The 23,518-nt window shown below is 34.8% G+C and overlaps 3 protein-coding genes across 3 annotated transcripts; 2 read left to right on the top strand and 1 right to left on the bottom strand.

Annotated features, from left to right (window-relative positions):
• Window positions 1-5,558: 5,558 nt before the first annotated feature.
• LOC142529669 (serine carboxypeptidase 24-like) lies at window positions 5,559-12,501 on the top strand. The gene is made up of 9 exons (XM_075635268.1): window positions 5,559-6,026; window positions 9,721-9,828; window positions 10,028-10,123; window positions 10,277-10,369; window positions 10,461-10,546; window positions 10,695-11,095; window positions 11,181-11,276; window positions 11,393-11,498; window positions 12,102-12,501. Exons 1-9 carry the CDS (start codon window positions 5,780-5,782, stop codon window positions 12,243-12,245), a joined length of 1,377 nt encoding a protein of 458 aa, XP_075491383.1. The 5' UTR covers window positions 5,559-5,779; the 3' UTR covers window positions 12,246-12,501.
• A 1,283-nt stretch (window positions 12,502-13,784) lies between these two features.
• LOC142528784 (uncharacterized) lies at window positions 13,785-18,368 on the top strand. Its single transcript, XM_075633953.1, has 4 exons — window positions 13,785-14,462; window positions 16,011-16,081; window positions 17,400-17,904; window positions 17,987-18,368. Exons 1-4 carry the CDS (start codon window positions 14,337-14,339, stop codon window positions 18,176-18,178), a joined length of 894 nt encoding a protein of 297 aa, XP_075490068.1. The 5' UTR covers window positions 13,785-14,336; the 3' UTR covers window positions 18,179-18,368.
• Window positions 18,369-19,348: 980 nt separating this feature from the next.
• Window positions 19,349-23,180, bottom strand: LOC142529487 (uncharacterized). The gene is made up of 3 exons (XM_075635033.1): window positions 23,028-23,180; window positions 22,053-22,540; window positions 19,349-20,624 (listed from the first exon to the last, which is right to left on the bottom strand). The coding sequence occupies exons 1-3, from the start codon at window positions 23,047-23,049 to the stop codon at window positions 20,238-20,240; spliced, it is 897 nt and encodes a 298-aa protein (XP_075491148.1). The 5' UTR covers window positions 23,050-23,180; the 3' UTR covers window positions 19,349-20,237.
• Between the last annotated feature and the right edge of the window lie 338 nt (window positions 23,181-23,518).

Raw genomic sequence — 23,518 nt, 5'->3', positions numbered from 1 at the left:
GAACACTTACTAAATAATAGTTAACTTGGAAAGTTATTTGTATAATTGATATCTTGAATTTTTTAATTTGCGTGAAAGAAAAAAAGAGAAAGATGTATAATTGGGACGGATGTAGTATAATAAAGATATTTTTTTAAAAAAAATTGTATAATAAAGTGCTGATAAATTATTCAAGATATATTTTGAGTATGCATGCAATCTCATGGATTATTCTATTTACACCTGAAGTATTTCTCCCCTTGTGATATGGTTAAATCTTCGTTCTTGAATCACCTATGTCAATTTTTACAAAAATTTGATAGATCCATATAATCTACTGATATTGGAATATACAAATAAACACTCTCGATGTAGTATAGACTAACTCGCACTCTCATTTAATCATGCAACTTCATTTTCCCTTTTTCTGACTAGTTCAATTATTTATATAGTTTGTCACAAAAAAATTAGCGGAGCCATCTAATAAATTAGTATGTTTTGGATTTTAATCCTCTAAATTAATCAAAACATTTAACTTGATGCGATGTGTTGGTCAATCGACAAACAGTAAATTATTATGGATTTATTTATTATTTTCGTCCAACCTCTCAATCTCAATCTCAAGTTATAAAAGTGCCAGCGCTATGACAACCGTTTTTGTACCCCAAAAAAAAAAAAATCTCACGAGTTTGCTGAGTATTTATAATGCAATTAATTTTTAAAATTTGAGAATAAATCTATGTAAAGATTCTGTCAGATAAATTAATTAATTCAAATTTTGAGGAAAAAATAATTTATTCTTGTGTAAACTTTGATATAATTGGGTATACATTCAAATTTAATGTATTTATTTTAATATAAATGATAACTTTGATATAATTGGGTATACATTCAAATTTATCTATTTATTTTGGAGTAGATCTCTTATAAAACCCCAATATAATCCACTAAAACGAACAAGTTATATATGATTACAACTCTCTCTCAGAGCCACACCACCACCGAGTTCTCAATACAATTCTATATATGTATAGCAGGCTTGTATATAGTGTTCGGTCTCCCTTTTTTCAGCAATTCTGGACTCGAGAATTATATAACGAAGGAAGGAAGTCAGAGTGAATTGAGTGCTCTGTGTTTAGAGAGTTTCACATGAAGAAGAAGCTATTTTTAGTTATCTCCGGTTAACAACCTTTTAACCACCTCATTCCCATATAATCCGTTGATCTCAAAAATATTAGTCACAACCATTGGATGAACACCCTTTAGCCATAAGTAATATCAGCCATCCGATTAACATAATGCGTCAAATAAATCTTCACATCGATAAATCACCAACTTCATCTCACCAACTTACTAACACCATTGGAGATGTTCTAAGTGAGACTCTTTGGGGGCGTTAAAGAGGCGCTCACAAAAGTTATTTTTGGTTGGACAACGATGGGAAAACAAATAATACTATTTATGAGTAACCCACGCTTTACATGCACGTGAGGGCTTCTTTGCGGTATTTATTATTATTTTTTAAAAAATTATATACAACTACATAAAACGCAGAAAAGGGTGGAAACATTATCTCTGATATTTCGGAAAATGTTTGCTCCATGGAGACTATTCATATTCACACAATTCCAACATTTTATTAGATAATTTAAATTATTACGTGCCATTTATTTTTTCTAGATGGAAATTAATTTGGAAATCTATATTTCAAAAGTACATAATATAGTTTTAGAATATTTTCGTGAAAAAGGAAAAAAACCAAACTTTAGCCACAAGTGTACGTCTTGAAATCGAAATAAGATCCCTACAAAACACCCATCTGTATTTTCTTGGTCAACATGACACTAATGCTATAGCTTTGCAAATTCGTTCAATTCTCTAAAGCATATGAAAAAGATGGCTAATGGAGTAGCTTATCTTATAGCTCCGCAAGTTGTTCATGACTTTCGAGTGGTTTAATGATGAATTTCCACCATGTTTATTGAATGTTGTAGAATATGATGTAAAGTCTTTGTCTTAATGAAATTTAGTTTCTATATATATATATATATATATTGTGTTTCTTACTAAAAATATGGATACGAGTTACAATTATCATTACAATTAGAGTTCCACTTTTTTCCGATCCAGTTCCTCTACCATCGCGAACCCAATGAGATTCAAGCATGCTACACTTTTTAGATATTGGGAGAACATAAATACTCTCTTTCGAATTCAGGAAACAAGACTCTAAAACTTGTAGATCACCAATTCACCTCTAATTCATTTCAAACTTTAAAATTTTGAAGGAAAAAAACCAAGAAATACATGTATCGGTGATGGGATTCTTTGTTCATACACATAATAGGATTTAATTTATCGAATGTTAGAAATAATATTGTAATATTCAGAGTCGAATATCTTTCCTAAAAGATTCAAATATTGCCAAAAAAAAACATTATGACAAATTGAACTGAAGTTATAGCTAAGGTAGTATACCGTATTGAACCGCAAATCATATATTGAACCGAGAAATATTGTATAACAAAATATATATCGATACATCACCAAAATTTTCGTTACGTATAACTAATATCGATTATACCGAAATTTTGCGGTATACTGAGATTTTGGTACGACATTGGTATATACTGTTTTATACCGGAAAAAAACTCTATATTTTTTAAATTTATAACTTCAACATTTAAAATTATTAATTATTTTTTAATTTATATATATTATTTTGATGTTTCGATATATACAAATTTTTTTTAAAAAATTTCATACCGCTACCATACCGAAAATTTTGATATCGTTATCAAACCATAACGAAATCCTCGATATACCGAAAATTTCGATAAATTCGATATTTTTCGATACGATAACCTCGGTACATCAAAAATTTCTACATTTTCTCTTACCCCTAGTTATTTATGGCTCCTACTCGTTGCAAATCAATTATTTCGGTATAAAGAATTATTTACCAATACTGATAACTATTTTGACAACTAAACTCTTTAATTGGTGATAATTATTTCAAGATTTGAATCATCCTATAATCAGTCGAGAATCAAGATTAATCGAGTAATCTCACGCATAAATTGAAAGGAAAATTCAATTTTCTAATTGTGGATTAAGACCCTTGTTAAATAATGAATTGTTATCCTGAATTAATTATTTATATTCGCATTGTCTATGAAAAGTAATCGTGATACCAAAACCGTTACAATCAAATTAATTGCATTTAAATCAATCTATATAGTCTATACTTAGGATCCTACACAATAAATTTTATCTATTATTGCACAATTATACGTTGTATATAATTATAATGTATCTTGAAATTAAATTTTAAAATTATAGCGACGGTCAAAACCGTCGCTAAATCCGTCGCTACAAGGGTATGGCGACGGTTTTAACGACGGTTTACATGTCCGTCACGGGAAGTCGCATCGCCTTCTATAGCGACGGTTTCTCAATAACCGTCGTTAATTTGGCGACGGTTTCTTTAAGAATACCGTCGCTTAGCGTAGCGACGGTTAAAATAAACACCGTCACTGAGTTAAGCGACGGTTTTTTATAACCGTCGCTAAAATAAGCGACGGTTTTGTCATCAACCGTCGCTACAATACCGTCGCTCTAATAAGTTTTGTAATAAACCGTCGCACAATTAAGCGACGGTTGTGTCGAAAACCGTCGCTTAATAAGCGACGTTTTTTTTGAAAAAACCGTAGATTCATGAAGCGACAGTATTTAATCCAAATACTACGCAAAATTTCATAAATAAAATACTACGCAAAAATAAAATATTAAATTTTCTGTAAAAAAAAACGCTTTAAAAACTTGACGTGCGCGAAGATATGCAGATCTACGTAACGTTGAAATATCACACCGACGAGCAAATCTACAAAATTAATACGAAAAAATGTTAGTACAAAAAAAAAAAAAAACTTGAAAAAAATTGATAGACCTTAAACTCCCAGAGAAAAAAGGCGCAAATCGCGAAAAAATGTTCGCAAATCTCGGTATATATAGAACCATAGCGACGGTTATTGCAAAAACCGTGGGCACTAGCGACGGTTGCGATTTCAACCGTCGCTATTGGCGACGTTTTTTTGATAACCGTCGCCGATCTAGATCGACGACGGTTAATAACGACGGTAAAAGAAACCCTCGCTAGTCGCGACGGTTAACAAAAACCGTCGCCGAATTCAGCGACGGTTTTAGAATTATTCTAAAATCGTCGCTTTTGTTTTTCTTAAAAAAAATTTCTTAAATACGTAGTTATATAAAAATATATTTTGTCAAGTATAATTGAAAAAAAATTAACAACAACATTTGAGAAATGTAATTATATTACTAATCTACAAATAATAATACAAGTGTTTGGTACAAATGTCGTAAAAAAAAGCAGAAAAAAACGTGGATACGGTGACTGGGATGCGATCTCTCAGCATGGCGTTCTCCGAGGACTGACTGACACCCGATGACCCAACACTTCGACCCGGAGCTATCTCATCTTGATATAAGGTGCTGGCCATCGACCCACACCTATACATCCTCCCCTTCTTCTTCCCCACAACCACAGTCTTGAACATGCTGTTCACCGACTGTGGGCTGGGACAACTTTGATTTTTTGTCATCGACTCAGTCATGTAGCGCTCCATCTCCTCCTGTGATGTTGATAAAAAATTAATCATGTCGATTTTTCTTAATGTAACGTTAATGTGAGTAACGAAATTTCATAAACTTACGTGGTGCAGGCAGGATCGCGGGTCAACGAACGATTACTAAATTGTTGAAAGAGAAAATTCGTAGCGACGGTTTTTTGCTAAAAACCGTCGCTAAACCGTCGCTTTTAGCGACGGTTTTGAATCAAACGTTTTAGACAAACGGTCGCTAAAGGAGATCGGCGACGGTTATGGTTTAACCGTCGCTATTGGCAATGGATAAAAAATATTGTCGCCTTCTATTGCGACGGTCTTGTTTTATACCGTCGCACATGGCAACGAATAAAAAGCCTGTCGCCTAATATGGCGACGGTAAAAAATCCCGTCGCACAAAATGGCGACGGGTCAGTTCTAACTGTCGCAAAATAGCGACGAGTTTTCAAAAAATGTCGCTATTTCAGCAACGGTTTTTGAATAACCGTCGCTATTATAGCGACGGTTTATTATCGCTTAATTTATTAGGCGACGGTCTCTCAGATCGTATTTTGTGAGACAGATATCTTATTTGAGTCATTTATAAAAAAAATATTACTTTTTATGCTAATAATATTATTTTTTATTGTGAATATCGGTAGGGTTGACCCGTCTCACAGATAAAGATTAGTGAGACCGTCTCACAAGAGACCTACTCAACTTTATATAGATGACGATAAATGTTACATGTACAATGAGAATTATAAATACGATTTGACTTTGTTTTTGATATTAATAAACTATCCCTGATATATTTTTGAAATTAAATTGAATTTGAATGTGTGATATTATTATCATAACAATAAATGATTAGAGATGAAAGGGCCAAAGTCCCGACTGCCATTAAGCTCTGCGCAATGCATTGGAATGGACCACAGTATAATATTGAAGCCATTTATAAGCTCTACTACTCGCCCAAATCCCCATATCCTCTCTCTCACGCGCACCAGCTAGATCGCGAGAGAAGGGAATGGGAAGGTCCACCGAATTAATGCGCCAAGTTCAGAGAATTCAATACCGAACCCATCATTGTTGCATCATCATCGTAGTTAAAAACCCCGTGAATCTGCTCCAATCTCAAAACTAAGATTGCTACCTAGCTAGCTCTCTCTCCACTAATGGGTTCACGGAGATTAATTCTCCTGTCTCTCTTCATTTCCGTCTCCCCGTTTCTGATCATCGCCGCGGAGGAGCAGCAAGAGTTGGACCGTATAACGGCGCTGCCAGGGCAGCCGCCGGTGAAGTTCGCGCAATTCTCCGGGTACGTTACTGTGAACGAAGAGCAGGGGCGTTCACTATTTTATTGGCTGACGGAGGCTACCGATCACGCACACGAAAAGCCTCTAGTTCTTTGGCTCAATGGAGGTTAAGTGTGTTATTTTTATTTCTATTTCCATTTTCATTTTTTATTTTTATAAAAACTTAAAAAAATCAATATATATATATATATATATGATTTATTTTGCCCCATAAAATGAAATATATTAAATGATTTTAAATCTTGGCTTAAGAATATATGGAAATCTAGAACACGAATAATCAAAACATATTTGAATATGTCGATGTACGTGCATGTATGGTGAAAATATTCAATTGTGCACTCACTCGTACTACTTGAAATTTTTTGATTTTGTCGTTAGATATTTTCATTATTGTTTATGGCTTTCAATTTTCCATAGTACGTATTAATTGTTTTAGGGGGAAAAAAATTACTCACGTGAATTATGCAGGGGTCATCAAATAAAAATTTAAAATTAAAGAGTAGGTCTCCTGTGAGACGGTATCACGAATCTTTATCTGTGAGACATGTCAACCCTACCAATAATCACAATAAAAAATAATACTTTTAGCGTAAAAATTAATATTTTTTCATGGATGACCCAAATAGAGACCCGTCTCACAAAATACGACCCGTGAGACCGTTTCACACAAGTTTTTCCCAAAATTAAATTCAAATTTAGCTAAGCTATATTTTTACAAGAAAAATCTAATGACACAGTCTCGATACAATTTTCGTGAGACGAATCTCCTATTTGATTCGACTTATGAAAAATATTAATTTTTTGCTCCAAATATGGATCAAGTCGATAATCTAACGAATACCATCTCACAAAAAACTTTTTCGTTTTTTTTTTTTTGAGTTGTGGATAAGTTTGTTATAACTCTTCCTGTCGAACTACGTAGACGAGTTAATTATAAGCTATTGGCAAAATATTTTTATGTTTGTTTTTTTAAATAAAAAAAATTAATTTTTAAAATATAAATATTAAATTAAAATAAAATAGAAGTTCAAACCAATTCAATTAAAGGAGTAGACCCACACTGCTGTTGCATTGCTTGTGTCAGCAAGCTTCAAAAAGTCATCCTCCCCGACTGACCTACTTCCTGTTCTCGCCCATGATACCATTCCCCCCACCCCCTGCCCACATTATCAAAGCCCAGCATCCCCTCACTAATATGCGCCCTCACAAAAAAATTGTCAATTTTGATATTGAGATTATATCATTACATTGAAAAGAAACTACAGAAAGAAAGAAACAAAAAGAATCCCTTTTGGGAACATTTGAATAGTAGAAAGCATAATTCTGTGCTGTATATTCTGTAGCAAAGTGCACTAAAATGCCATTTGATCGTGGCTTTTATGTTTTGACTTGTTTGTTTTGCATATGGAATATATTTTTGTTTGTTATATATGCAACCATGTTTCCAGTCAAGTGACTTTCTAACTAATTTGCTGCTGTCCATTACTTTTTCCATCTCAATACCAATAAATAAGGCAAAAACTTGTGTGAGACGGTCTCACGAGTCGTATTTTGTGAGACAGATATCTTATTTGGGTCATCCATGAAAAATATTACTTTTTATTGTGAATATCGATAGGGTTGACCCGTCTCACAGATAAATATTCGTTATACAGTCTCACAAAAGATATACTCAACAAACAAAGCATGGGCAACATACCCACAAGATATACCATATTCCCACCAGTCACCACCCCCTTGCCTAAATAAGATGTTCATTTTGTAAGATTTCTAGCGTCAAGGAGTTTCTATTTTATCCTGCTTTGTAATTTATGTTTTTTATATATAGATAATATTATTTAATAATCTATTTAGTAATCAACCAAACATTTTAATTCATACTTTGTTCGTGTCACAGAAATCATTACATCGAGTGGTGTTGCAACATATTAGGCATATTTAGTGCTCTAGGAGGTTGGTTTGTGTAGCTTTTGCATAAAATATATAAATAAAAGGATATGAGCATTAAAATATGTTGAATGCCAATCGATAATTTGACTAATTTATTTCATATCTCCAATATTTGGACAAAAAAAAAAGAAGATTCATTCATCCTCATTTGTTTCTAATTGTCTCATTACAACAGTTAATCAATCAATGATTTGTCTAATTCTTTACTCTAATGTTAAATCAATATTAAATTTTCTTTATTCTTTTTGAAAATGATGTTTTCATATAGTATCAATGACTTTTTCTTTATCGTTGTTCATTAAACGAGTGAATAATAAAATAAAGAACACAAGAGCACACAGATTTTGATTTGGTTCGGTCCAACTAACTTACATGCACGGACGTTTTGTTCCCCGAAACTCGCGCACACAACTTATACTTTCTCATAATAATAGAACCATCACAGTGTCTATCACCCCACATAATCTCCACAGCAGATTGAATATATCTTGAGTAGTTTTATCATCTTCCTTTGAAACTTGCAATACTAACCTAACCTGGACAATTATTCCGCACATATTATTTATAGATAATCAGTAAACGTAAGAGTTTTGATAAGCCGTATCGACATCGATATAATCTGAATAATATCTCTCAATCATACTTTATCAATTTCCAAAAGATAAAAACAAACCACTCTTATCACTATTTCAAAGAATATCAAATAAAATCCACAACCATCCATATCTACTAATCAACCAATTCCATACCTAATTTCTCTAATTATTTATACGAGGGCAGTACTTGCGTTGACAGAGTTGGCTAGAACCTAGAATTCCACAGAGAGCAAAAGTTGGATAAGTTGCCAACTTTTAAACATTTATCATGATTCCAAGTCACGCACCTAACAGGGAAAAAAACATTATGTTCGGCAAAAGGCTTTAACCCACATCTCCTTTTGACTTCAGTTAGCTTTGAATTAGAGATTCATAGGAAACCAACACAATCATTACATCATATTCTTGAGTAAACCCTGAAATTTAACAAGTAAAATATATACAACTCTCGATATAACATTAAATATTATACATCTATGTTACGTTTTGCTCAAGTTCGTTACAAAAAATCGTAATTATAATTTGAGCAAAATGTTAGACGAAATAAGAATGTATATAAAAAAATTTGTGTGTATATCGATTATTCTTAAATAGTATATCATCTGTGATTTTATCTCAAGGATCAAAAATTGCTGACTGCTGATCTCCTTTGTGTAAATGCTGTATAAAATTCAAAAATTGTCATTCATTAATTGCATGGATAAACGTGTAGGTAAGGCAAAGAAGTCATTGAATATGCCTCCTAAAAGGGTGTGTAACATTTACTTTCTACATTGTATATATTATCTGGAATCCCTTCCTATCCTGTCCCTCTTCCATTCACTTCTGCACACTAGTCTACTGTCAAACGACTCCTTTGCTTCTATTTTCATGTTCATTCTTGCATGTATGCACATTTATTAATACGCTCAACCAACTTGCATTTTCTGTGACGGCTTTATTGATTTCATTTAATTATCAGCATGCATGTGTGAACTACACAAATCAACATAATCACTACACAAATAATTCACGTGGTTTGTAAAGCCAGTAGGTTGGTCCAAGAAAGTAAGACGGTCGTTAATATCCTCTATAATGCTCGTCATGGCTAGCAACACGAGCCCGTTGTTTGATAGAACTGCCTTGAAATTGTCTATCAAACTGCAAACCATGTTTACCAAACAAAAGTTCATACTTTGCTCAAACTTAATTCCATTCAGTTTAAGGTGGAACATATATCACATTGTTAACTATTAAAATTGGATTGTTCAGGACCTGGATGTTCATCTATTGCATATGGAGCATCTGAGGAGTTAGGGCCGTTTCGAATTAACAAAACTGGTTCATCTCTCTATTTGAACGAATATGCTTGGAACAGAGGTACAAACAAGCGTCAACTGACGTTAAATTTAGGCAATTTTAATTGAAGATATATCAAGTAGAAAAGCTTAATGTTTCAAGCTTGTTATGTAAACTGATCAAATTAACTTGTAATAATCTTACACTGATAAGAACAATAAAAAATTTGTCTCAAACTTATATTTACATGCATGTTTTGTGAATTTTCTTATGCTGACAGTGGCAAATATTCTGTTTCTTGAGTCACCGGCTGGTGTTGGCTTCTCTTATACAAACACAAGCTCTAATCTAAAGGATTCTGGGGACAAAAGGACAGGTATATACTTGTTACTTTCTTTATATAGATCAATCGGAACATGGAGTTTGTAAGAAAATTACACATCTAGAATCTTGCTAGAACATCTATTAAAAAAGGGGAAAAAATCTGGCTAGAATGCAGCTAATCAAGGTTTCCTATTTTTCGTCACAGCTAAGGATGCTCTAGCTTTCCTCATTAAATGGATGTCTAGGTTTCCACAATACAAATACCGAGAATTCTACATGTCTGGGGAGAGTTATGCAGGTAAATTGATCACCATGACGTTCGTCATTTTAACGATGGTTTTTACTTAAGTTCTCTCTCAGAATACGTACAAAATTTCCTGCATTCACAGGCCACTATGTCCCACAATTAGCACAGAGAATATATGATTATAACAAGAAATCTTCCCATCCAATAATCAATTTGAAAGGATTCATTGTAAGATTCCTTTTTCCCATCTGAATAAATTTGATTTTTTATTTCTGTTTCATACAATGGCGGATCCAAGAATGTACTTGATCCATCCCTATTGCAAAGCTATGCAGCGGTACAGAATCAGATATGTATGAAAGATGTATATATGCAGGTTGGGAATGCTGTTACAGACAACTACTACGATAATGTCGGGACCGTAACATATTGGTGGAGCCACTCCATGATATCAGATAAAACCTATAAATTGATTATGAAACTATGCGATTTTAAGTCGGTGAAAACATCACACAAATGCGATGAAGCTTTGAATTATGCCATGAACCACGAATTTGGTGGCATAGATCAGTATAGCATTTACACCCGGACGTGCAATTCGTCAAAGACAAATATTAGGAATACTCCAAGGCTCAAGAACACTCTTATACGCCCAAGATTTTCTGGGTACGACCCATGTTCCGAGAACTATGCTGAGAAGTTCTATAACCGGCCAGATGTGCAGAAGGCCCTCCATGCAAACACCACGGGGATCGAATACAAATGGACTGCCTGCAGGTTTTTACCAAGCTCAATTTATCTTACTAGCAACAAATTGAATTATAAAATATTTGATGAAATTGTTTACCCGTTAATGTGACAGTGACGTGCTTTTACGGAACTGGAAGGACGCGGATTTTTCAATGTTACCAATCTACAAAAAACTAATCGCTGCCGGGCTTAGAATATGGGTGTTTAGGTACAGATATATGCTAAAAATATGTGTTTTGGTTAATAGTACTTGATGATGAACCTGTTGCCATATTTTACAATATCAAACGTCCTAAAAATGGGAACTTCTCATGTTTAATGTAGTGGAGACACAGATTCGGTGGTGCCCGTTACAGCGACTCGGTTTTCCTTGAGCCATCTTAATCTCAAGATCAAAACTCCATGGTATCCTTGGTATTCTGGCAATCAGGTAAGATTAGTATTTGTTTCTTTAATTATATCGCAGGAACTACATTGTAACTTGATCCTCTAGCCCTGAGGTGCTGGGCTCGTCATCGGAACTTTACTATAATAACTTCTGCTGCTATTTTAATCGGTTCTCAATTTGCATTTGCCAACATGTTTAACTTAAATTGTTAAAGAAAACACTCCCTCGATCTTGTAAACTTTTTTACACTTGCCAGAAACCAAAATGGGTTTTGCAATCACCCATTAAATAAGCAGTGTCATCACCCCAATACACATCTGTTCCAACTCTCTACACTGATATTATGCAAGTTGTATGTCCCCTACACTGCCACTATCTTGCTTTTTGACAGCAGCCATTCCTATGATCTGTAAAATCTGCATCGCCCCAAAGGACACTTCCTTTACAAAGAACCTACCACACAATGAACTATGTTCAATACCGTGTTTCACTTCAAATTGTGTTGTAAAGCATGCGGAACAGTTGCTAGCACAGCCTAGCATGCCGGGCGTGCGAGGCATTGACATTCGATATGATACTCTAGATATCAATTTATACAGTGATTTCGGGTATCATGCAATGCAATAACTGCAGATTATTTTACAGGTTGGGGGATGGACCGAAGTGTACGATGGGCTAACATTTGCCACAGTTAGAGGAGCAGGGCATGAGGTTCCTATGTTTGAACCTAGGAGAGCTTTCATTCTTTTCCAGACATTCTTGTCTGGCAAGAACTTGCCAAAATCTTGAAGTGTTTCTGTCACAGAAATATAGACTGTGGTTCTCGTCATATATAAGAAATAAAATAGAAAAGAAAAGAAAATAATAGGTGGGAAGGTTATTATTAGATTAGGATAATCATTCGATTCCAATTGTATTTAAATTTATGAATTATAATATGCTTGATTGCAGTCAAGCTGAACTGTACTCTAGTGATCTACTGTTACAATTCTCTTGTTACTTGTCACAATCGGAAAATATCTAAATTGGGTTTGTTTGGTACGATCTTCTTGCTAAATATTGGTTTAATTCTTATAATTTATTTTCTTTAATGTGAAATTCCGATGGATTTTTTAAATTCTTCTAAAACTAAATTGCACAAACTTGTGTGAGACGGTCTTACGGGTCGTATTTTGTGGGACAAAACTCCTATTTAGATCATCCATGAAAAAGCATTACTTTATATCCTAAGAATATTATTTTTCATTGTGAATATCGATATGGTTGACTTGTCTCATATGTTAAGATTTGTGATACTGTCTCACAAGAGACCTACTCAAACTAAATATACGTGTAAAACTTATAATTTGGATCAACCCACAACTACATCAAGTCTTCCAATCCATAAAAAATGGGGATGGTGTGAGAATCTCGACGAAACTTTATTCTAAAACTTAATCGCATGTTGTTGGAGGTATAAACAATGTATATTCTTGTGACTTAGCGATTGAGAATATACTTCTATGAATGATTTTAATGTAAGATGATTGAAATCTTTAGATTTCTCCATAAGCCATAAAAATAAAATTAATTGAAATCTTTAGATCTCTCCATAAGCCATAAAAATAAAAATAAGAGCTTGAGAGATGTTAGAACTGGTGCTTCACCAATAATCAATAGTTCTATTTTTTTCTACTAATATTTTTTTCGGACGAATCCGTCGCACAAAATTTGTGACTAGCGTGGTTACAGCTATTACACTAATTTAGAGATATAACCAACGTGTAACATCATGAAAAATAAATAAATGAAAAATAAATTAAAAATGAGATGGTGTACAAAATTCAACGTGTGCGCTATGAATTGGCTAACCTTCCTCCACCTTCCGGAGGGAAAGGAGTTGATTGAGGGTGCTGGAGTGTTTAATTACAATATTACCCTCCAGCAGGGGACACCAAGTAAATGCCTGCAAAAACCAACCCAAATTAAATGAAAATCTGAAGTTTGAGGGCTATAAGTGTAATTACAGCCTAGAAAACATGCTCCTCCTACAGTCCTACGAACAACGCATCAAGAAATGAAAGAAACAAACAGAGACTTCATTTGATCTCCAGCACCCTTTTTTGTTGTCGCTTTTCCATCATCAGTCTCTTCCCAAAGAAATTACTCTCTCTCTATCTCTCTCTCTAAATTAACATAAAGACTCCTCCTTTCTCTCTCTTTCCTCCAGTATACGTACACGTTTTGTGCATATACACAGCAGGAAATAAAGAAAAAGGAAGACTCCACACACCACCAAACCATCTCTCTAATGGCCCAGTTGGACCATTATTTATGTATGTATGTATGTGCAAGCAGGAAATATGGGGAAACAAAAGTCTTCGGAATTCCTCAAAATTAACGCAATCCCACTTCATACACAGCACCAAAAAGGGGGATTTTTCTTCCCACAATTGCCCTTCTGCCATCTCCCAAAATAAATCCCATCTTCGTCATCGACTTCACTATCTTCCCATGCAATTATGTTTTTATTTTTTGCCCGAGATGTGTGGGCTTTTTCGGCCTTCGCATTGGTCAGAGTTTTTCACAGAGAAAACAGGGGAAAGCAAAGAAAGAGCCTTCCCACCTTCCCCCTCAATTTTTTCTCTCTTGCTGTCCTTTCTACATCTCTATTACTCTTATCTTTTCTTTATTTGCTTATATACAAACCACCTTTCATTATTGCTGGCCAACCCTTTCTTTTCTTCCTATTCATACCTATCGCCATCTATTCATTTTCTTGTTTTCATCCCTATCTGTTTGTTACGCATCTGACCTTTTGATTGTTTTTTTAATCTATCGACTGATTATTTTCGAGATCTCAATTATTTGGCAAAGGGGCTTGCTTTAATCTGGGATCTGATGTCTGGGAAGAGTAAAGAGGCGTTTCTGGGTCAAACTCCTTTTTATGGCGTCGGAGCATATGAGGATGCTAAGTCCAGGTTCAGGCATCAGGCTCTTATGCAGGACTATCAGGAGCTGCGAAGGGTATGATTTTCCCTTTATGGGTGTTGATTTTCTTTTGTTATTTTGATCATCTGGTGCTTTATTTGATCTGATTTCGTGGTGGGTTTGGTCTCGAATGCAAGGTTTGCTTGGATTTGAAGGCTTCGGTTAGTTCTGCTTTGTGGGTTGATCTGTTTTTTTTTTTTTTTTTATCCCGAATTGCTCTTTTCTGATTCTTCCCTCTTATATTTTACACGGCCTTTATTTTTTTCTCTCTCTTGGGGGGTTGTGTTTTTGCTTTATCTGTTGTTTTTGTTCAGAATTATGTTTGATCGTCTGTTATTTCGTATGAGTTATCCGTTTCTTGATATTATGTTGATGTCCAGAAATAAGTCGTCTCTTATGGCTATTTTGAATCGTTTTTTAGTCTTGGGCTTCATTTCAGGATAATTCAGGATTTAGTTTGTGTTTTTACTATTCACTTTCGTAGTGCATGTATCCCGTTGAATATCAAATGTTACTTTACCCGAAGTATCCAATATGCCTAATTGGTTACCTGGCCCCGGATTTCTTGATACCTGTTCTTGGGATGATTACAATTCTCAATGTTTAGTGAGCTTGGTGTATTTGAGATAAACAGTTGGAATCAATGCTTGTTGAATTGAATAGGGTAAAAGACTTCAGCAAAAGCATTTGATCCACGAGATTTGGTGTCGACACACCCTTCTTTGTTTAATTCAAGTTCTTTATTTATTCTACTTGGGCAATAAGTAATAAGCTCATGTATAAGATGGAATGTGAAGTGAATGTTTATTTTACGTGATGTTTTCATTGCTTATACCCTATTGGTACTCGACTTCATATAAATCATAAATGTTTTCTTGTTTCGTTAAATGGGCAGTGGTACTGATTTTCTCTAGATATATATTCATAAAAAAAATTTATTTAAATGTTTAACTTTAGATTGCATTTGGTTTGCTAGAATTGCTTTTGATGAGTGGATTTATGATTGGATTTCAGATTACTCCAATTTGGAAAATGATTGGAACTGAATGTTTAAGATGTTGAGGATTTGAATCATGGTTTAAATTCCTTTTGTATTGAGATTGAATCATTTGAATTTTGTAAATTTATAAGATCAGTATTTAAAGATTTCTTTTTGTCCAAAACTTACAATTGAAGTTGATGAAATCCATGATTTGAAAATCACTCGTCAAAAAGTAAGAGTGAATTTTTATAAGAAATTTGAAATCCAAATTGCCATATCCTTCGATCCAAAGGCAAGCCATCCAAACAAACTTTTAAGTTGCATTTGGATTTTTAAGTCATTTTAGTTCGAGGAATCCAAATATTCGATTTCAAATCCATTCTGGTTGTCTCAATACTTTCGATATTGTGAGATCTCCAGTATCCTTTAAATTTTAAGCTTGTGCATAAACAATTGTAATAGATTTCAGGTGTATCAAATACGAGTATGGTTTGGAACCTAAATATGAAATTCCTTCTCTAAACATTCAAACCCCTTTGTGGCTTTGGTGGTATAAATTCATTATCAGAGACAAGAGGAGTTGTAATTGTACCATGTTGCAGGAAGCTATTGTAATGAGAAGCAAATTGGAGGCAGCAAAACAGAGAAAGCTTATACTTGCTACTGAAGTACGGTATGCAAATACTCACCTAATTCTGTAAATTACTCAACATAACGACCCTGCTTCTGAATTTCTGGGAAGATCACTTTAATTGTTAAATTACTTGCAATTAGTCGTTTTATTTGCTTTGAATAATTTTTGCAACACTTGTGTGTCAGTGATTCAGTTGCAGAAAAGGGGCCGTTCTTGACCAAAAATATTTTGCAGTGTGTCTCACCAATGTGATGTAATTCTATTCTAAAAAATAAAAGCATCACATGATGTATAGTAACTAATGCGAGAAATTTTATGCTCAGTCCTATTAATTGTCTCATCCGCACATATGATGTAATTGCTTCCTAATCCAATAAAATAGTTTCTTATCAAAAAAATAAATTGTCTCAGCTATATAAACTCAGGGCCTGAGGTGGATCTAGGATCTATGACTAGGGATTGGGGGTGATTAATTGAACTCTGGGGGATGAAACTTGCAATTGTTATACATTAAATTTTTCAAACCACTCCTAATTGCACTTCATGAAGTATTCATTCCCATTTTTAATTCACTAATTAGTAGTAATTCAAACACAATATTATACCTTATTTCTCCCCAACTAATTACTAAATAAATCATCGAAATATGCAGCAATAATAAGAGCAAAGCAATCGGCAGCTAAGGGAATGAAAATGCATCTCAATTCCATTCAAATTCCCACTTGTAACTCTCAACTAAATGCATTTCAATGCCTATTTATCACCTCCTATAATACTCATCTCTATTGGCAAGCAAACACACACCATTACCTTCGAAGATCATCAGAAAATAGCAACTAGAATCGAGATAACAACAGCTGAAAAACAAGGAAGAAAACCAACTCGACTCCGCCGCTCGTATTCGTCGTATTGATTTGTTTTTGTCAAAACAAATTTCCAATTTGTCGGTTTTTTGGTTGAGTAGTGTGATCACACTCTACTGGGTGTGACATTGGTCACAAGTTGTGACTAAATATAAATCATTCGATACAGCTATTTGTGTGTGGTTACAACTGGCCCAAAATTCATAATTGTGGCTGATTATTCATCATTTGATATATTGGTAATTTCTTTTTAAGAAAACTTTTTTCTCTAGAACATGGAGTTGATCATACATTCATACTGTTAGGAGTGGATTTAGGAGGACTGAGCATAAAATTTATCGTCAACCTATAAATTATTATTTCGAACTCCTTGAATCCCCCAAGCGTTCAATAAATCCTTATTCATCGGATTTCTAAGTGCACCGCATGTAGTTGGTTTTTTCACATCTTGTTTTAGAATATGTTTACCTAATTTGATCTTTTACAATACACAGGTTTTTGCGGGGAAGATACGAGATTCTTGTCAAAACAAAGGCTTTGAATTCATCACTAGATGCGAAACATGTACAGTTTCCAAATCCGACTAAGAGAACCAAAATATTGAAAGAAGCTACAGTCCATAGGTTACCACCAATTACAAGACAAAAGCCAAGGAAGAAACATAATTTTCGTAAGGAAGCCACTTTACGTAGTGCTTCCGCAGTGATTGATCGCCATAATCACGAAATAGTACATGTTGGAAATGAAGCTGCTCAACCCATATTGATTACCGTTTCTGGTATGGACTACAAGAGAAGGAAAAATAGCAGGAAAGTTGTTTTATCTCACAACACAACCCCGATTCTCGATTTAAACCTTCAGGCAAAAATTCATGGTACAAATGAGGCAGCTCTGAGGAATTCGAACATGACTTTTGATTTGAACCTAGACGGTAGTCTTAGTGGCAAAGAAGCTTCTTTGCCTGGCCGAGCTCCAATCTTTGACTTGAATGAGATCTCGGTACGTAAACTAGTTTTATCCAAGTCGTAACATCCAACTTTTCATTAAGAACATAATGGTAATTTATCCTTTCATTTTTTAGACTGGGGATGAGGAATTCCAATTCAACACCGATGCAGCAATGTTTGAAGAAGCTAAGAAAAGTTTGATTAGAGGTAATGAAGAGCAACAAACCGATTTAAAGTTATCCATCTGCCGAAATGCGGGGGAGGGTTCGTCTCGTACGGGGAAGCGGAAAATATCATGGAAGGATCCTGTTGCATTGAGAGTTTAGATTTTTCGGGGCAACTGAAAAAAGTTTGTGAGCTGACTGGTATTCAGCTCCCTTTTAGACTATTGACCCAGCGCAATTCCTAACGCCTAGAGGATTCCTAGATTGGTACCAGTATTGTAACCATATCAAGATATATGTTAGAAACAGTTGTCTGTAACAAGAAATATTTACTGGAGTTGTTTCCTCTGAATTAGTGGCTTCTATGGTTGAATCTAAGGAAAGAATGAAGTTTGGATACTGGTACATGTATATGTGTTTCAACACTATCATCGACCACAATCAAATGCCACCATCCCACTTGGCATTTCGGGAGCTTGCCAGGAAATCGGGTGTAGATGTGGCGAATCTCACCAGTTCAAATCTCTGTGTCGCCTGATTGAAAAACCCAAAATCTCTTCTTTACTTCTGTTCTTCTGTACACTCGTGGTATACTCAGCAGAATTATTCTTTGGTAGAGACTTCTCTTCTGTTGGTATATCGTTTTGTAAATTTATATGGGAATATGAATATTTTCATAGTCTAACGACTTGAATTATACTGCGTACTTCTTTGAAATCAGGGTGGACTAACTCGGCAGGGTAAAGAGAAATAGCCTCACCTTAAAAACAAATGTCTAATTAATGAAAATATTTGCAATTTTAGTCTTTTTATAGAAGAATACAACAATTTTGTTATGACCTACGTTTTTTAAAAACAAATTGCACTGATTTTTGATAATTTGCTTGGTTGCATTATTTCATTCAACTAATTTTCCGGGTTGGTGGATGGGTGGCTGATATCCATATGGATAATGTCTTCATCCATTCAGTACAAGACATATGTGCTAGATGTGATCATCATTTATTTACTCAACACACGTGTCTTATATTGAATAGATAAAAACACTACTATGGATAATATCAACAAAATCTAATTTTTTTACGCTCGTTTATTCCTAAAATTGTGGAGCTTGCCTCCGCCTACATGTCCAATTCCAAAGGGGTATTCAAAAGAGGACATATTTTAGCAGTGATTTGTGGGATTTGTTTCTTTTCGGGTACCACATACTTGATATAACGTTAAAATTGAATTAAGAAATATAATCTCGATGTGAAATTGAATTAAGCCATGGCAGCCCACAAATGCCAAACAAGCTTATAAAAAAAACATTCGTCATATTAAAAATGGAAATTTACAGATAACTTTGCTTGAATATACTCACTCATTAGTCTTTAGGACGTTCAGAGATTTGTCTAAACATGAAAAGCCATTAGCCTTGAGAGAATTAAAATATAAGGATAGAAAGCAACAGGAAAATCACAATAAATTTCCGAGTGAACTGACTTGGCAGCTTTCTTGGGAAAAAGTGGGATGCTACAGTTTTTCCGGTCCTACGAGCTTCTCAATGCAGCCTCTTTCAACTTGTGTTTCTTTCCATGCATATGTTCATTTAGATCCTTTTTGCTAGTGGCACTAACTTGGCAAAGGGCACAGCTCCACTCCTTAGACTTCTTGTTTGCATTAACATCAGCAGGAAGCTCAATGTTCCACAATTTATGAGCGTTCACGACTTTGCTAAACTTACTACTCTTCTCCCTCGGATCATTCTCATTCTTCTGTACATTTTGAATCACTTCTGCTTGAGTTTTCTTCAAATGTTCTGACTTTGGATTTTGTGACAATGGCAAATTATCTTTCTTTGATGTTGCCTTACCCCCCTTCTGAGAATACAAAGATTGAGCCTTAAGTTTCACCCCCTTCTCTTCCACGTGAATTGACTTGGAAGGTTTCTTGGGAAAAAGTCCGGTGCTAAGGTTTTCTCCAGTCCTCTGAGCACTCAATGCAGCCACTTTCGACTTATGTTTCTTTCCAAGCACATGTTCATTTAGATCCTTTTCACTGGTGGCAATAACTTGGCAAAGGGCACATGTCCACTCCTTAGATTTCTTATTTGCCATAACATCAGTAGGAAGCTCAATATTCCCCAATTTATGAGCGTTCATGATTTTGCTAAATTTACAACCCTCCTCATTCTTCTGTACTTTTTGAATCACTTCTGCTTGAGTTTTCTTCAAATGTTCTAATTTTGGGTTTTGCGACAATGGCAAATCATCTTTCTTTGATGTTGCCTTCCCCCCCTTCTGAGAAAACAAAGATTGAGCTTTAAGTTTCTCCCCCTCTCTTCCACGTGAATTGAGTTAGTAGGTTTCTTGGGAAAAAGTCCGATGCTATAGTTTTTTCCAGTCCTCTGAGCTCTCAATGCAGCCACTTTCAACATATGTTTTTTCCCAAGCACATGTTTGTTTAGATCTTTCTCGCTGGTGGACATAACTTTGCAAAGGGCACAGCTCCACTCCTCCTTAGATATCTTATTTGCAATAACATCAGGATGAAGCTCAAGATTAACCACTTCAGGGGGGGACACATCCTTCGTCTTCGATATAGATACATTTTCATCTGGCTTGCTCTACAAGATTGAAACAAAATCAATATGCTGTTATTGTAGTCACCACAGGGAAGGTGGGAAACATAGGGGAAAAAAGAATAGGAAATGAGATATTCTATCAAATAAATCACTGAATGTTTTACTTTTCCAACATCTGAAGGCACCAATGATTGTCACTAGGAAAAGAAGAAAATAAAATGAAGCGGGGGGTCACTCACTATGTTGTTTATTATCGATTCAGGGAGGGTGGAACATTTAAGAACTCGAGTAAAGAAAACAAAAACAAAGTAGGTATAAGCTTATGTTAACATAAACAAATACCTGACCAGAACCAAGCATATGGTCGAGGAAGTAAACATAAATTTTGGAAAAAAAATCAGAAACTAACTTTAGAAAAAGATACAAAAAGGAAAAGGTCTTGTTTTAATGTGCAAATTGATCAATAGGACGCAAACACTGCGATATTAGCTGAAAGTGCTATAAATACTTCCTGTGTCACTCTGTCATTATCAAAGACATCATGTATATTCCTTGTCCCACTTTTCGTTTTAGGAAACTTCAACTGATTGTTCATGGTTCATTTCATGCAAAACTCAATTTTAGAAATCTACAGCAGACCTGTTATTGCTTTCACCCAGATGGCGACATAAATGTTGAATTCATATAATAATTGTCCACAATGACTAAGTCAAACTTTCATACAGTATACAACTTAAAACAATCCCAACATTCATTAAAAAAAACAATTCCAACATTAATCAAATTTAGTAGGCAAAGTAGAGTTGATTACTCCGTCAATCATCCGATTCATTTACGTCCACAAGATGAGAAATGAGCCTGCTGAAATAACAGTAAATGCCAGTGTCCTCATTTCTATTTGTCGCACATTTTGGCATACTTAAAAAATTATCTACCAGTAACACTAGGTATATATCTATTAACAGGCACCAAATAGAAAAGAGGGTAACCATGCGATGTCTAAGTTTCTCAAGTGTAACATTGTTCCGAAGATCTTGACTATGCAAAATTACATTCATGTTCCCACTCCTCAGTTATGCTAAACTCTAATTCTGATTCGATCCTATTGGTGGAATGATGTTCTAGCCTTCAAACACCCATGAATTATCACTTTTATGATCTTTGATACATGTAATATAAAAAAATGTGGTAAATCATGTAGGTACTCAAGGAGATCGATTCTAAGATGTCTGCTTTCAAATCTTTCCCAATTTTTTGCTTCTACTTAATTCAAGTATCCAACTCTAACAAGGAAAAAGCTTTGATGGGCATTCTATAATAAAATGCGTCAGAAAATTCAAATACCAACATTTGCAACTCCTCCAATGATCCTTTAGGCGCTTACAACTGACAGCTGGAACACGTTATTCGGTCATCACAAAATTTTAGTTCCTAGACACTCACACATGAAAGACCTAGAGGTATACTAACCAGCAAAAGAATTCTTTGTTTTTCTATGTTACCCTCTGATGCAGGTTTAATCTCTGAAATCCTCAGGTCAGCCATACCCCTCTGAAATGACACAGTCTCCAATCCTCCATACTCACTCCTTTTCAGCTTCTCCTTATCCTGAAGTGACATTCCAAGTCTTTTCTCTGCAGACCATCCTTCTGCTCTTGTCACCAAAAGTGAAGGCCTCACTGGTGATTCCAACCCCATTACTGGTGGTGATGAACCAAATGGAAACCCATTGCGATCTTGCAGCAGAGCCATTTCCCTCTCCATCATCAACTCCCTCCTCACCTCTGCTTCTAGAACACGCCTTCTCACAATCTCTGACATGATTATTTCCTTCCTAATTCTTTCCTTTTCGATCCCCCTTTGAATCGCCTCATGGATGTCTTGAAGATAAGGGTGGGGATATTCATTTCGTCCATATCCATTCTGATTCCACCTAAATTCTGGGTTCATATACCCAGCTGAAACAACATAAAGCAAACATGAAATAAAGTCAAAACTAACACATCAGAAGTGGCATTTCAAGTCTAATGCACAAATATCAAGTCTTATCAAAATATGGGAACTACAAGACAAACTAATCAAAAACCAAAATGGTTAATGTAATATTCCAGAATGAAAGAAACCAATGCTTCCATAAAACACCTTTACATGTCCAGATCATAATCTAGCTAATATCATTACACATACGCATCTTTGCATACATTTTTTCAATGTAAAGGTAAACGTGAAAAGACACATTAAAAAAAAAACCCAATTCTCATCTCATCAAACCACTCTCCCATCCTCCAGAAGGTCAAAATACACGTACAAACTCATACACAGTACATACATCCTAAACGAGTATAAAAAATCGCAGAAAATAAATAAGAATAACAGCCAGTAGAAATATCGAAGATCCAATATTGGAAAAAATTACGATCAAAGCAATTGGGAGAGTGTACGTACCCCCATGGTATACAGGATCCATGTCTATTACTCTTCAGTTGACGACGAGTGAGTATGAACAGACTTTGGACGTATGGGAATCTATAAAAACAAAACCAAACCAAACCCCATTTTTCCCAATAAAAATATCGGACGCGCAATCAGAACGCGTAAGCTTACTCAATTGTATGCGTTGCGTATCTATACAATTTATTTTTATATAAGGTTTTGCGTGTCTATATAATTCGTTTTTTAATTAAAAAAAAAACAAATGGTAAAAAATAAAATGAAATAAAATAAAATAAAACATAAAGAGGTCACACCAACTTACCAAAAAGTCGATCAACCAACCATCTAGTTGTTATAGATGAATGGAGAATTGTAATTATGGTGCCTAAATATGAAAATTTAATGATACTCATGGAAAATTTAGGGTATTCCAGCAAGTGTCACTAATCCAGACGCATGTTTCAAAATTGTCCCGAGCCTGAAACCACAAATAAGAACGTTAG

This window comes from Primulina tabacum, chromosome 16 (assembly GCF_025594145.1).
Source record: "Primulina tabacum isolate GXHZ01 chromosome 16, ASM2559414v2, whole genome shotgun sequence".
Taxonomy (NCBI): domain Eukaryota; kingdom Viridiplantae; phylum Streptophyta; class Magnoliopsida; order Lamiales; family Gesneriaceae; genus Primulina; species Primulina tabacum.
The sequence above is the reverse complement of the archived record's forward strand: the minus strand, read 5'-3'. Positions and strand labels throughout refer to the sequence as shown.